The following is a 14,316-nucleotide window of genomic DNA, read 5'->3' on the forward strand; positions in this document are numbered from 1 at the left end:
TCCAGCCAGTTATGTTCCAGAGACCCCTGCAGTAAGTGAAAATCCGCAAAGCAGCAATGTTATATTTTATTACTTATATACATTTTAAGGTTTATTAAATGCATCCTACTCTCCTATAAACATTTCCCACTTGTTAAACTTAATTAACATTTTAAATATTTTTATACTGTTTAAAAAATTTTAGGCAAAAAGAATTAGAATATATATACCTATATATATTAGAATATGTATACTTGGGTCAGGAGTTTGGCCTAGTGGTAGAGTACTTGCCTAGCATGCACAAAGACCTTGGTTCGATTCCTTGGTACCACATACATAGATAAAAAAGCCGGAAGTGGTGCTGAGGAGGCTCAAGTGGTAGAGCTCTAACCTTGAGAAAGTCCAAGGACAGTGCTCAGGCCCTGAGCTCAAGCCCAGGACTGGCAAAAAAAAAAAAAAATAGAATATGTATACCTATATACACTGCAAAATCCCACAATATAGTGAAAATTCTGTGATACAGAATTAGATGTATATTTTTCAAATTGATGCAGTGTAGCCACAATAAGTGAACTGCAATACAGCAAGGGACAACCGTTCTACTGAGAAAGAAGGTAGGGAGGGATGTTTTCAGAAGAGAGGACACATGATCAATGTCAGAAACAAAGAATCTGCATGATATCTGTAGGGAACTACTGGTGGTCTTGAGTTCCTGAAATGTCAAATTTGGTGAAAGGAATGGTATACTATAAAGATAATCAACACAAGGAAAGTAAGAAAGTTTATAATCTATTTTGCAAACCAGGTTTTCTTAAAGATTACTACATAGCACTTGTGTCCATAAAGATGATGTCTAGGAAATAGTCTTAGAAGAAGTCTAGAAAATACTATATACTGTGTATTTTCGTTCATGTTTTTGTTTAGAAATTTGCCAATAATCCATATTAAAAGTTCTAAGAAGTCCTCTGGTGAAGCAAGTTACTCATTCCCAAACTTTGCAATCATGAAAACCTCCTTCTATATACATAGGTGTTTAATACATATTATGGAGAACACAGTGGTAGATATAAGAAGGAGCCACTAAAAGGGTGGGGTGGGTCCAAAAGGCTGAATATAATGGACTGAAAAGAGGGGGACGCTGGGTGCAAGTAGCTTATGCCTCAAGAGGCTGAGATCTGTGGATCAAGTTCAAAGCCAAACTGGGGAAGAAAGTGTCTGAGACTCCCACCACCAACAAACTACTCAGAAAAAGCAGAAAATGGAACAATGGCTCAAGTAGTAGAGTGCTAGCCCTGAGCAAAAAGAAGCTCTGGTATAGTACCCAAACCCTGAGTTTAAGCCCCAGGACTGAGCAGGGGAAAAAAAATGAAGGGAACAGCCAAGGAGTATTCTCATGTTTTCAGTGAGAGAACTGCAAGCTGGAAAAAGAGACAGAAACCACAGAGAGTAAAGAGAAGCAAGATTTGGGATAAATTCTGTTTGGTATAGCTTCTCAAATGCAGCTTGTCAACACTCAACTGACAACTTCAGTTAGCATTACAGTTAGCTAAACAGAAGCCAAGGAGAGGCTTGAATAAGAACATGTAAACTTGGGAATGAATATATTACCATATAAGATGGAGTTAAAAGTCAATGGAGGGCCGGGAGTTTGGCCTAGTGGTTAAAGTGCTTGCCTAGCATGCGTGAAGACCCGGGTTTGATTCCTTGGTACCACATACATACAAAAAAGCTGGAAGTGGTGCTGAGGCTCAAGTGGTAGAGCTCTAGCCTTGAGAAAGTCCAAAGACAGTGCTCAGGCCCTGAGTTCAAGCCCAGGACTGGCAAAAAAAAAAAAGTCAATGGAGTGGTGCTGTGGCTCAAGAGATAGGGTGGTAGCTTTGATCTGAAGAATTCAGGGACAATGCCCAGGACCATATTTCAAGTCCCATGACTGACCAAAAAAAAAAAATTTGGTGCCAAGATCGTGGCCTAGTGGTAGAGTGCTTGCCTTGCATACATGAAGACCCGGGTTCCATTCCTTGGTACCACATGCATTAAAAAAAGCTGGAAGTGGTGCTGTGGCTCAAGTGATAGAGCGCTAGCCTTCAGAAAGCCCAAGGACAGTGCTCAGGCCCTGCGTTCAAGCCACTGGACTGGGAGAAAAAAAGCTCAAGGAGAGTATGTGATTGGCCCTATCCTTGAGCTTTTTTGCTCAAAGCTAGTACTCTACCACTTTCAGCATTTTGGTGATTAAGTGGAGATAAGAGACTTATAGGCTTTCCAGCCTGAGCTGGCTGTGAATTGTGATCTTCAGATCTCAAACTCTTGAGTATCTAGGATTATGGTCATGTGCCACTGGTGCCCAGTCTGTTAAGCGATTTTCGTATTTCTTGGTTTTTTTTTTTGAAGCAAACTTTGAACAAACGAGTTTCCAATTAACAAACTCTGAGCAAGCTTCAGTTCTTCTAGCAGCTTTAGATAATATGAATCTTAGTCATTTAGAATGAGAAGAGATAATGATAATTCTCATGTCTAGCATTTAAGTCTATTTTGGGGATAGCATTCTTGTTTTATGGATGTGGAAACTAAAACCAGAGAAATGAATCATCCAAAATCTCATCATATAGCCAAATCTATATTAACTCATAGTTACTAACTGAAAATTTCTTTTGACTAGATTATACTACAGTTCTCTATTAATAGTAAGTTCTAATTTAAATGTATTCTTTATAGCTATATGTACAGTTCAAGCTCAGGATAGTCTGTATAATTTTTGTTAAAATTTTTACTTTTTTTTTTTTTTTTGCTAGTCTTGGGCTTGAGCTCAGGGCCGAACACTGTCCTTTCTCAAGGCTAGAGCTCTACCACTTGAACCTCAGCACCACTTTTGGCTTTTTTCTATGTATGTGGTGCTTAGGAATTGAACCCGGGTCTTCGTGCATGCTAGTCAAGCACTCTACCACTAGGCCAAACTCCCAGCTAAAATTTCTTACTCTTTAAGGGGAAAAAAAAGTATGACAATTAAAAAGTTACTAGCTTATCTTCTTTAAATTATTAAGAAATGGTTTTTCTAAACTAATATATCAACAACAATTTACCACTCATTACTTTTAGTCTACTACTGTCCTTATTTATGTCTAAGATTTAAAAGACATTAGCAGCAATATATTCTGTGGATATAGAATTACATATACTAGTTACAGTTATAGTTCTCCTTTATGATCTCTTCTGAACACTGAAGGATGGGATATTTACAACAGAATGATGCAAAGCAGTAGAGAAAAGTCAGGAGATCTCAGTAGCCTTTGTAAAAACCAGGAGTAGGAACTGAGGTTAACCTTAGACAAGAATAGGGAGGGGCTTGCTTAGTAGAGTGCTGGCTTAGCATGCAAGAAACCCTGAGTTTGACTACTTGGTACCACATACAAAGAAAAAGTTGGAAGTGGTGCTATAGCTCAAGTGGTAGAGCACTAGTCTTGAGAAAGCTCAAGGACAAGCTCAAGCCCTGAGTTCAGGCCCCAGGACTGACAAAAAAAAGAAAAAGAAGAAGAAGGAGGAGGAGGAGGAGGAGGAGGAGGGAAGGAAGGAAGGAAGGAAGGAAGGAAGGAAGGAAGGAAGGAAAGAAAGAAAGAAAGAAGAGAGAAAAGGACCATGTATGTGACAATAAGGAATTGAGCCTAAAGACATCTAGAAATCTCTGGTCATAAAAGAAATGCAAATCAAAACAACGCTTTAATCAAAACAACGCTTAAGATTCCACTTCACTCCAGTTAGAATGGCCAGGATCAAGAAACCAATAACAACAGATGCTGAAGGGGATGTGGCCAGGAGGGATCACTACTACACTGTTGGTGGGAGTACAAACTTGTTCAACCACTATGGAAAGCAGTATGGCAGTTTCTCAAAAGACTAAACATAGAGCTCCCCTATGACCCAGCAATTCTACTACTAGGCATTTACCCAATCATCCAGAAACAAGGACATACTAAATCCACTAGCACAACGATGTTTATTGCAGCACTATTTACCATAGCAAAGATATGGAACCAACCTAGATGTCCCTCAGTTGATGAGTGGATCAACAAGATGGGGTATTTACACACAATGGAATTCTATGCTGCTGTCAGAAAGAATGATACCGACCCATTTGTTAGGAAATGGAAAGACTCAGAAAAAAAATCATATTAAGTGAAGTAAGCCAGACTCAAAGGAACATAGGCTCAATGGTTTCCCTCATTTGTCATAATCAGTAGAAACCTTGGGCTCTCCTAGGAGAGATTTGCAATAGAGCAAAAGATACATAAGGCCATATAGATACATAAGGCCAATAGATACATAAGGCCATATAGAATGACGCTAAATGAAAGGACCTCTAGGATATAGAAACAAAAGCCATAAAATGACTGATTGTTGCCCTTAATGTACTATGTTATCTCTCATCTCTTTTGCTGTCCCTTGGTTATCTCATATTGTTACACTATCTCACTTTGTTATCTGATATACTGGATATATTTGTATTTGGTTATTTGAAATTGGATAGGGAAGGGGGGAAAACAAGATGAGGGGTGGGGATGGTGGGGAGGGAAATGGGGACCAAGACATGAGAAAGGGTATCAATGTATGTGAATTAATGCACCTTCTATCTGGCAAATATAATGTAACCCTTCTATTAATTACAATAAAAATATATGAAAAAAAGACATCTAGAAATTCTTCTCGATATTAATTCCGGTAGCCATATAATCATATGTATTGTACAATAAACTCAGACCACAGAAAGTTAGACTGAAGGGTGAGAAAGAAGTCAAGGAACTGGGCTATGAGTTTGGCCTAGTGGTAGAGTGCTTGCTTAGCATGCACGAAGACCTGGTTCGATTTCTCAGTACCACATACATAGAAAATGCCAGAAATGGTGCGGTGGCTCAAAGTGGCAGAGTGCTAGCCTTGAGGAAAAAGCCCAAGGACAGTGCTCAGGCCCTGAGTTCAAGCCCCAGAACTAGCAAAACAACAACAGCAACAAAAAAAAAAAATAAGGAATTAAGGAACTATGGAAGCAATTTACAATGTTTGCTTTGCTCGTGTAAATATTGTTTCTAGTGCATAGTTATGACTTGCATATGCAATATGAGTAGTTAAGCATGCAATATTCATATATCTAAAGTAAAATCAGTAACTAATAGAATGCTTCCATGTAAGTAGTAATGAAGGAATGGGAAAGAAAAGAAGTGATTTATGATTAAAGTTCATTACATGTATGAATGGAAATACCATAAAAAAAGAAAAAAAAGAGGGTAAATGTGCTTATATGAATCAATACCATTTAATGATTGATTTGAGTTGATGAGAGGGCAAGAAAGAAAAGAGTAAAGTTAAATCTAGGCTCTCTGTCTTGAAAATTGGGAAGCAGAAAAATAGTAACTGAAGTAAATTGGTCAAGAAGAGCACTTCTGAGAAAACGTTTTGTACTGGACACAATGATTCCAAAGATCTTGTAAATATTCAGAGGTCCCAAGGCAATTGGAAACGCGATAATGGACATAATTAGTATGACTCATTCTATGAAATAGCCCTATTGAGACCACAAGCAGACATGCAAACAATCATAGTATTTTAGGGAAAATATGAGGAAGACCCACAGAGTTCTGCTTTGACAGGAATTCACAGATGTGACATCCTATCTAGAATGAAGGTTGGAAATAGATTGAATAGAACAATTCAGGGAGACAAACAGCATAGACAGGTATAAAAATAAGGAATGAGATTCCTGCCTAAGTAAGAGGGACTTAAGCTGAGATGCTGGGTGAATCTGCAAGTAGTAGTGAGGCAGACTAAGGTCACACTGAAATGTAAAATTTGGACTTCAATGTGTAGGTCACGGGAAAACAGAAACACATGGGAAACTAGTTATTTAGTTATCTAGAGAACACTTTGGGATTTAAATTTAAAAAAAGGACATTTTATTGTTTAAAAAGAAAAGAAATTGCCATCGTGGTGTTGCACATAAGGAAGAAGGATTACAAATTCATACTCAAGGCAGCTCAAGCTATTACATAGTAAGATATTGGCTCAAAAATATATAAATAAAGGGCTGGGAGTTTGGCTGAGTGGTAGGGTGCTTGCCTATCATGCACAAAGACCCGGGTTCAATTCCTCAGTACCATATACATAGAAAAAGTGGGAAGTGTGCTATGTGGCTCAAGTGTTATACTTCTAGCCTTGAGAAAGCCCAAAGACAGTGCTTAGGCCCTGAGTTCAAGCCCGGGAATGGCAAAAAACAACAACAACAAAAAAAGGCAAAATATATAAATAGATTTAAAGAAAAAATTAATGAGAGAGGTCCAACACAAAGAAACCAGAAGAAAAAAAGATGTAATGATCAAAGTAAGAGACAACAAAGGCATCAAGTTGAGGTACTGGTAGAAGGTAAATTTCTGAACAAGTTCTCAGGCAGAATTGACAGAACTTGGTAGACATAATTTCCTATGACATCAGTAACAAATACAGATCTGTTTCTAAAGGTAAGTGTGAAACTCTTCTGTAATATGTCCAGCCTTAAATTTTGCATATTTATAAAGCATTCCTCCAAAATTCTCAGGCACGCTAACTCCCTGGAGTTACTTTCCAGGGAAGGGTGATGGTTTGCCTAATAGCATGCTCCTGCCACTGTCTGCAGCTCCATTTCCATTCAACTTCTCACTGCACCCAATTGCACACACTTATTCTTGAAAGAACTTATCAGTAAACCTCTTCCACAGCATCTCAGAGACTGCTTCTTCCAGGGAAACCCAATCTAAGACAAGATGTCTAAAGGATTTTGAATGTCAGTGGAGATGATTTATTTAGGTGACTTCTGTGAAATTATTTTCATGGGGAAAACTGCTTAACCCATAGAAATCGATAATTTCCAAATATGGAGCACATGTAGAACAAGGAGCTAACTGGAATAACATGGTAACTAGAGAACTAGGGCTTAAAAGAAGAATACAGGAAATAGTCATTAAAGGAAAAGAGATTGGCCAGTAAACTAGAGGAAATGGGGGCGGGGAGCACCTATATCGAGGATTAGGGAGGAGAGGATTTTTTTTTTTTTGGTGGGTCATGGGGCTTGAACTCTGGGCCTGGGGGTGCTGTTCCTGAGATCTTCAGCTCAAGGCTACAGCCCTACCCATGGAGCCACATCCCCACTTCCCATTTTTTAGTAATTAGAGATAAGAGTCTCACAGTCTTTAGCGCATGGGCTGGTTTTGAACCATGATCCTCAGATCTCAGCCTCCTGAGTAGCTAGGATTACAGGTGTGAGCCACCCCTCCTGGCTAGAAGAGGATTTTTATTTAAAAAAAAAAAAAGATGGCCAGGAGTTAGGCCTAGTAGTATAGAGTGCTTGGTTAACATGCCCAAAGATTCGGGTTGGCTTCCTCAGTATCACATACACAGAAAAACCGGAAGTGGTATTATAGCTCAAGTGGTAGAGCACTAGCCTTGAGGAAAGTCAAAGAACAGTGCTCTGGCCCTTAGTTCAGTCCCTAGGACTGGCAAAAAAAAAATCGATAATCATAATCAAATAGGAAGAACAATTAAGTGGCCAATGAATCTGACAACTGTTATTCCACTGATCTCTATCAGTGCATAATAAATAATAGATGAGGCAGAAAAAATAACCTTAAACATGGACTACACTGCATGAGTGAACAGTGAAATGGCAGAGAAGGAAACAGAGCTTGCTGAGTTGAGAGAAATTCCATTTCCCAGGACAGGAGAGACTATTTTCAAACATATTCTTCCCCGTGCGTCCCCCCCAACCCCCAGTCCTGGGCTTGAGCTCAGGGCCTGAGCACTGTCCTTGGACTTTCTCAAGGCTAGAATTCTACCACTTGAGCCTCAGTACAACTTCTGGCTTTTTTTTCTATGTATGTGCTATCGAGGAATCGAACCTAGGAATCGAACCTGGGTCTTCGTGCATCCTAGGCAAGCACTCTACCACTAGGCCGAACTCCTGGCCCCTCAAATATATTCTTGAGTGTGTGAATATCAGCCAACAAAGAAGGGAAAAATGGAAAAAAAATACTGAGAAGTTTCATTTGAGGCCTTCCTGAGGGACAAAGTAAGCTTCAGAACAGCCTGGAACATAGAGCAAGACCTTTTCAAAAGTACAAACAAAGGGACCAGGAGTTTGGCCTAGTGGTAGAGTGCTTGCCTAGAATGCAGAAAGCCCTGGATTCAATTCCTTGGTACCACATACATAGAAAAAGCCAGAAGTGGTGCTGAGGCTCAAGTTGTAGAGCTCTAGCCTTGAGGAAAGCCCAAGGGCATTGCTTAGGCACTGAGTTCAAGCCCCTGGATTGGCAAAAAATAAATAATTAAAAAACAAACAAAGCATATGTGGAATCATTAGCCTTTCCTTTGGAAAGCAAGGCAAAGTAGACAAAGAAACTTTGGCAGATTCATACTGATTCAATAAAGGGAGCTGTTACTTCTACAAGGTGATAAGTACTTTTTGAACTAAAAATAGAATGGAAGATGTACACAGATTTCAGAATATGTGAAAATAAAAAATGTAAAACATCATATTAGTTCACCATTCATCACAGAATGCTGACAGGCTCCAGAACAATAAAATTGGAATTGCCTAGGTGATTCTGAACTGATCACGTATTGATGTTTTATTTGATTTTGAGTTAGGTGTTTTTTGTAGCACATGCTAGACAATCAGTGCTATATCCTCAGCCAGGATTATTTTTTTTTTTGGGGGGGGGGTGGTGGTGGTCATGGGGTTTGAAGTCTGAGCCTGAGAGCTGTCTCTGTTCAGCTCAAGGCTACTGCTTTACCCCTTAAACCACAGTGCCACTTCTGGTTTTCTGTGGTTCACTGGAGACAAGTCTCAGACTTTCATGCCAGGGCTAGCCTTGAACCATAATCCTCAGATCTCAGCCTCCTGGGTAGCTAGGATTAGAGGTGTAAGCCACTGGCATCCTGCAGGCTTATGATTTTTGATTAATATTAGTTTGGCTCTAGTGGTAGGGCAACTACCTAGTTCAAACCTGAGGACCAATGCTACCCCTTCAACACAAAAGCCCATCACATTTAAACAAATAAATTAAAAAGAAATATTTCTATATTGATTACATGTTGACATAGTCACTGAATATAAAGAGTTAGATAAAATATCAAATTTACCTGTTTTCTACTTTGTAAAATGATGACTACTAGAAAATTTAAAATTACACATATAGCCTACACAACACCCTTTTCTCCCAATCTGTGGCTGAGAAACTGAACTCAGAAATCTGGCTATGCAAAAGCACTAGCAGTGAGCTACAACCCTAGCCCTGCATTACACAACTAGACAGGGTTGCAAATATGTATGAAATGACAGGGTTACTTACTGTGGGAATACAAATCTTGCTTAATGGGTTTCCATCCAGGAGATAGGATCCATTAAATGTTACATATTCATCATAATACTGGGGTGCTTGAGGAATAACACTACATAATAATTTACGCTTTTCTTCAATTTTTTTCCTTATGTGCAAGTATTCAAAATATGGATTTGCTCTTTCTGAACTGTATGGCTCAATCTCATCTAGTTTCAGAGAATCTACGATGGCTGCCAGAGACTGCTGAGTTTTCTCTTTTGCTTGTAGTAAAGAGGGACTCACTTGCACAGGCTGAGGTACACGAGATACCTTTCTTTTCCGTGGATGATGAATTTGAGGATCATCTTCTTCAGTTAGTCTTATTCTTCCCCGAGGAGAAGATTCACTGTCCTTTTCTGATAACAGTGTACAGCTAGAAAGAATCTGTCTGCTTTGATTTGCCATTGTGTTTGTTCTATTTCTAGTCATTCTTTGAGGGATTTGGTTTTCATTTTTATCATCTTCAGCATTTTCTTCCAATTCTACTTTAACTATCTGACCATACTTATGAATTTCTGGTTGAGCTAGCTGCTGTGAGTGGTTTTCCAGACTGGATAAAGTACTCTGCTGAGATTCTTCATCCTCAATGGAAAGCAAATACTTTTCACTTTCAGGACAATGTTTTAGATTATCTTGTTCATTTAGGTTTCCTTTTGGCATTCTTGCATTCATTTCACATAAATCAGAATCAGACTTGCTCAAATGAGTTAAGATCAAATTCTGAAATTTGTGTTCTTTTTCTTGTGAAATAATTGGAGTATCATTTGTGCTTTTCTCAGCCTCATGACCACTGGAAGACTTGTACGTTAGTTTGCTAAATGAATAATGTATATTTAGTTGGGAAGATCCATCTTCACTTCCATTAAAGTCCTTTTCTGATGGAAATTCAGGCAAAGCATTAGCCATCTCAAAGTGTGGGGATGCTTCCTGAATTGTGCTTTCTGAGAATACTGGGACAAAGTCTGTTTTTCGAACATCTGCAGGAACAAATGTATTTTCCACATCTCTTGTAGAATCATTATCAGTATCTAAAACAGAACTCATTGTTTGAACTGAGTTTTTCGGTTGTAAAATACTTAGCTCTTGATTGGCAATATTTGACAAAGACATAGGGTTTGAGACAGATTCAGCATCTGAAAGTGATTGGTTGGGGGCAGGGCAGGGTTGCTGTGAAGGAATAAAGGATGTTGAGTCCTGAGCATAAGTGTTTCCTGGCAGTTCAGTCTGGTGCAGGGATAAAAAATCAGTATTGTGTTCTCTCATTATTTTGTTTTCTGAATTGCACAAACCCTCAACAGAGGAATCTTGATCAGGTGTACTAGAGTTTGGGCAGATAAAGTCATTGGCATTGAATGATTCTAGTCTATCGACAGGCATCTCCCAGGATTTATTTTGGATCACACCAACCTGATTAGATGGCTCTAAATACACAGGACTGTCTATTAAAGTGCTCACTGGAGCAGTACTCTTGATTATATCGGATGAAATGTATTTGCTGTTTACGGATCTTGTTGGGGAGGCTGCAAAGCTGGAATGTATGTAGGACACATTTGAAAGGTCTCTTTCTGGCACAGTGGCGGGCACTTCAGGTTTAGGGGAAGGACAAGTATCTCTTGGCACAGCTAATAAGCTACTTTGATTAGTTTCTTCTGATACTGTCTGGAACTGCTTTGCTTGTTCACATATGACAGAAGGCATGCTACACCTTCGAAATTCTACAGTAGATCTCCCCTCATTAATCACCAGTTTAACATCTTCTACAGATGATGACCTGAGATGAGATGCTGGAAGCCTGTTTATAAATGGTGGTTTAATCCGTTCGGGCATTTCAGCCAGGCTGTCCAGGTCCTTATCATGAAGGGCTGGAGACTTGACAGTTGGTAAAAAAGGTGACTGGGAAAATGACATTTGGGACTCTGAACCTTCTAACATAAAATCAGAGTCATATTCAACCAGAGGCCTTGGGGTCGTCACTGTAGTATGGCAGGAATCTTCTGAGCTAGCAACAGAAACCATAGAAACAGACCTGGAGCTGAGACCCAGCTTTTCATTTTCTGATCTAGGAGATTTGTTTAAGCTACTATCTGAAATAAAAGCTGACTTCCCTAAACTCATTACATTTTTGGTGTCGACAGACTGTGTCTTACCACTTACGGCATCTTTGGATTGTTTCTCCTTGGTATAAGCATCAGTTAACTCTGAACTCTTGGACCTAGTAAGTTCTTTATTTTTGGATTCAGCTAATGTATGTTTTGTTTTTTCTTTATCTTTTACTTTAAGTTCTAAACAATTACGATTTCTTAATCGTTCCTTTTCCTTTTGCTTAATTTTTTCCTTATGTTTTTTGTGCCACTGTTCTATTTCTAGGTCTTTAAGGCTTAGCATTCGTTCAAAACTTGTTTGCATCAAATCATCATTTACTAGCCTCTTTTCTTTAGGTCGATTATCTTTTGATCCTGGTGATGACTTAGGTTTAGATTTATCTATTTCAGCCTTTAGTTTGAATGAAGCACTTAGCTGGATTTTATCTTTACGTTTATCTCGTTCTTTGTATCTGTCTATATCTCTTTCTTTTTTATCTTTCTCTTTTCCATCTACAGTCTTCAAAGGTTCATCTTTTGATTTTTCTTTAAGGGATAAAGATTTTTCATGCTGTGTTTTATAACTACTGTCTATTGTACTTGTCCTTTTCTCTTCCTGTAAATATCTGGAGTTAGTTATGCTTATACTTTCTTTATCTTTACATTTTTCCTTTTTATCTATTTCCTTATCTTTTTCTTTATTTCTGCCTTTTTCTGATTTAGTATACTCATTATCTGATGGTTTAATTTTTTTCTCCATCAAGTGCTTTTCTTTGTTTTCTCCTAAATGCCTTTCTTTTTCAGGTTTTTCTTTATCATGTTTTCTATCCATCTTTTCTTTGTTTTTCTCTCTATCATCAGTTTTCTTAATAGCATTTCTGATCTTATCACCTTCCTTATATTTTTCTATTTGATAGAAGTATAGTCTGTCCTTTTCTTTTACTCTATCAACACATTCACTAAAATCTATTTTCTCTTTTTCTGCTTTATGCTCATGCTTTATCTTCTTTTCTTTTTCAGAATTTTTTCTTTCAGCCTTCTCAGTATCTTTTTCTTTAGTTTGAAATCGCTTGTCAGGTTTTTCCTTACTCTCTTTTATGTGCTTTTCTTGTTTTTCAATGTCTAATTCCTTTTCCATTGAATGAAGTCCTACAGTTTCCTCATTTATACTTATACCCAAAAAACTGAACTCTGTTTCTTTATCTGTTGGTATGTTTTCCCTTTCATCTTTTATCTTCTCTTCTCTAAAAGATTTCTCACTTTCCCTCTTGTATCTTTCCCGTTCTTCTTTAAAGTTTCTCTCTTTTGAGGTATGCTTTTCTTTAGTTGATTTATCTTCTTTTATGTTTTTTTCCAGTTTAGATTTTTTTTCTAATGTTAGGGGTTCATGATCCATATTTAAAAAGAGATCTTCAGTTTCATCACTTTTAAAAAAATTCTCTTTCCAAAACTCTCTATCAAATTCTACGCTCCGCTGGAGTTCTTTAGCATCCTTATTTTTGTACTTTTCCTTTTCACCTTCAACTTCTTTTTTGTGTTTTTCTTTGTCCTTCTCTTTATGTTTCAATTTATGTTTCTTTAATGTTTTTCCTTCTTTATCCATTTTTTTTAATGTGCAATCTGAATTTTCAAATGTTGGACTATGTTCTTCATCTTTTATTTTGGTGTTTGATTTTTCACCAAATTCTAAGTGAAAATCTTTTTGTTGTTTATTTTTTTCCTTATGTTTAAAAGATTTTACACTTGAACCTTCTGGTAAAAATTCAGATTCTGCATTATCATATCGGACAAGGTCAGGCTGTAATGACATTTCAGAACTTCCTGGTGATAAACATGTTTTAGTATGCTCTTGTTTTAGTGGTGTTGACTGCTTTTCACTTAATCCACAAGAATGTTTAGGAGATTTGCCAGTGCAAATATGAAATAAATGCAATGAAGAATCATCTTTTGGGCTGTATGATTTCCTAAAATTTCCATCTTCTCTGATCTTTTCTGAACAATCTATTGCAGTACTGACTGTCAAGTTTGTTACTCTTGTATTTTCTTTCCCTTCTTTTTCTTGCTTCAGCTCTTGGTTCTCTTTATTTTTGTTTTGGTTTTTTAATTTCCTTTTCACTTTACCTTTATGCTTATATTCATATTCCCTTTTGGTTTGTGTGTCAGAATTTGATGTTTCAGGAACAGAACATGCAGTAGAAACCTTTCTGTTCTGAAGAACTTCTTCATCAGAACTTTCAGTACTTGAATACAGAACCCTAGATGGCTTTTGTTTTTTATTTTTAAACGATTTAGCATAGAATGTTTTTTCCTGTTTTGCAAACAAACTGCTCTTTTCTGCTTCACAGTCATTCTCCTTTCGTTGTTCTTTCCTAAGTATATGCCTATCATCAATTATTTTATTTACATCTTCATCATCATCATCTTTGAACTCATATTCATCCAGGGCAGATGGAAGAGGTCCTTTACTGGGAACAGTCTGTTTACTTGCACAGGTGAGAGAGTCTTTCTCTGTTTCAGAGTCAATATTTTCATCAATACTAGAAGGATTTACCGATTGAGCCTCTTCTGAATCTAGAATAGAACAATACAACTTATATAATAAGTATTTCAAACAATTCAGAAAAAATTTATATGTATTAAATGCAAAAATAATGCAACAGCTCTGATATGGTATTTTAGAACAGTTGTATACAAAATCTACTTTATGAGGAGATAGATACTTCTAAAAGTAGACAGATATGCTAAATTTATAATAATATATGATATAAAAAAACATAGTATAGAACAGAGGTTTAGAACAAAGGCACCTCGATCCAGGCAAAACATTAGTTTCTCAGAAGTTACAGACATAAGTCTTAGGTCCT

General features: G+C 37.5%; 1 protein-coding gene across 3 annotated transcripts in view; it reads right to left on the reverse strand.

Moving 5' to 3' along the window:
• Positions 1 to 14,316, reverse strand: part of Ankrd12 (ankyrin repeat domain 12) — a 118,884-nt gene that overhangs the window by 14,815 nt on the left and 89,753 nt on the right. For all 3 annotated transcript variants that reach the window (XM_090353528.1, XM_090353526.1, XM_090353527.1), the window contains one exon: positions 9,342 to 14,023. In XM_090353528.1, the coding sequence (XP_090209654.1) occupies positions 9,342 to 14,023 (4,682 nt within the window). The remainder of the gene's footprint in view (positions 1 to 9,341; positions 14,024 to 14,316) is intronic.

This window comes from Megascapheus bottae, chromosome 19, assembly GCF_031878675.1.
Source record: "Megascapheus bottae isolate mThoBot1 chromosome 19, mThoBot2.hap1, whole genome shotgun sequence".
In the NCBI taxonomy this organism is placed as follows: Eukaryota; Metazoa; Chordata; class Mammalia; order Rodentia; family Geomyidae; genus Megascapheus; species Megascapheus bottae.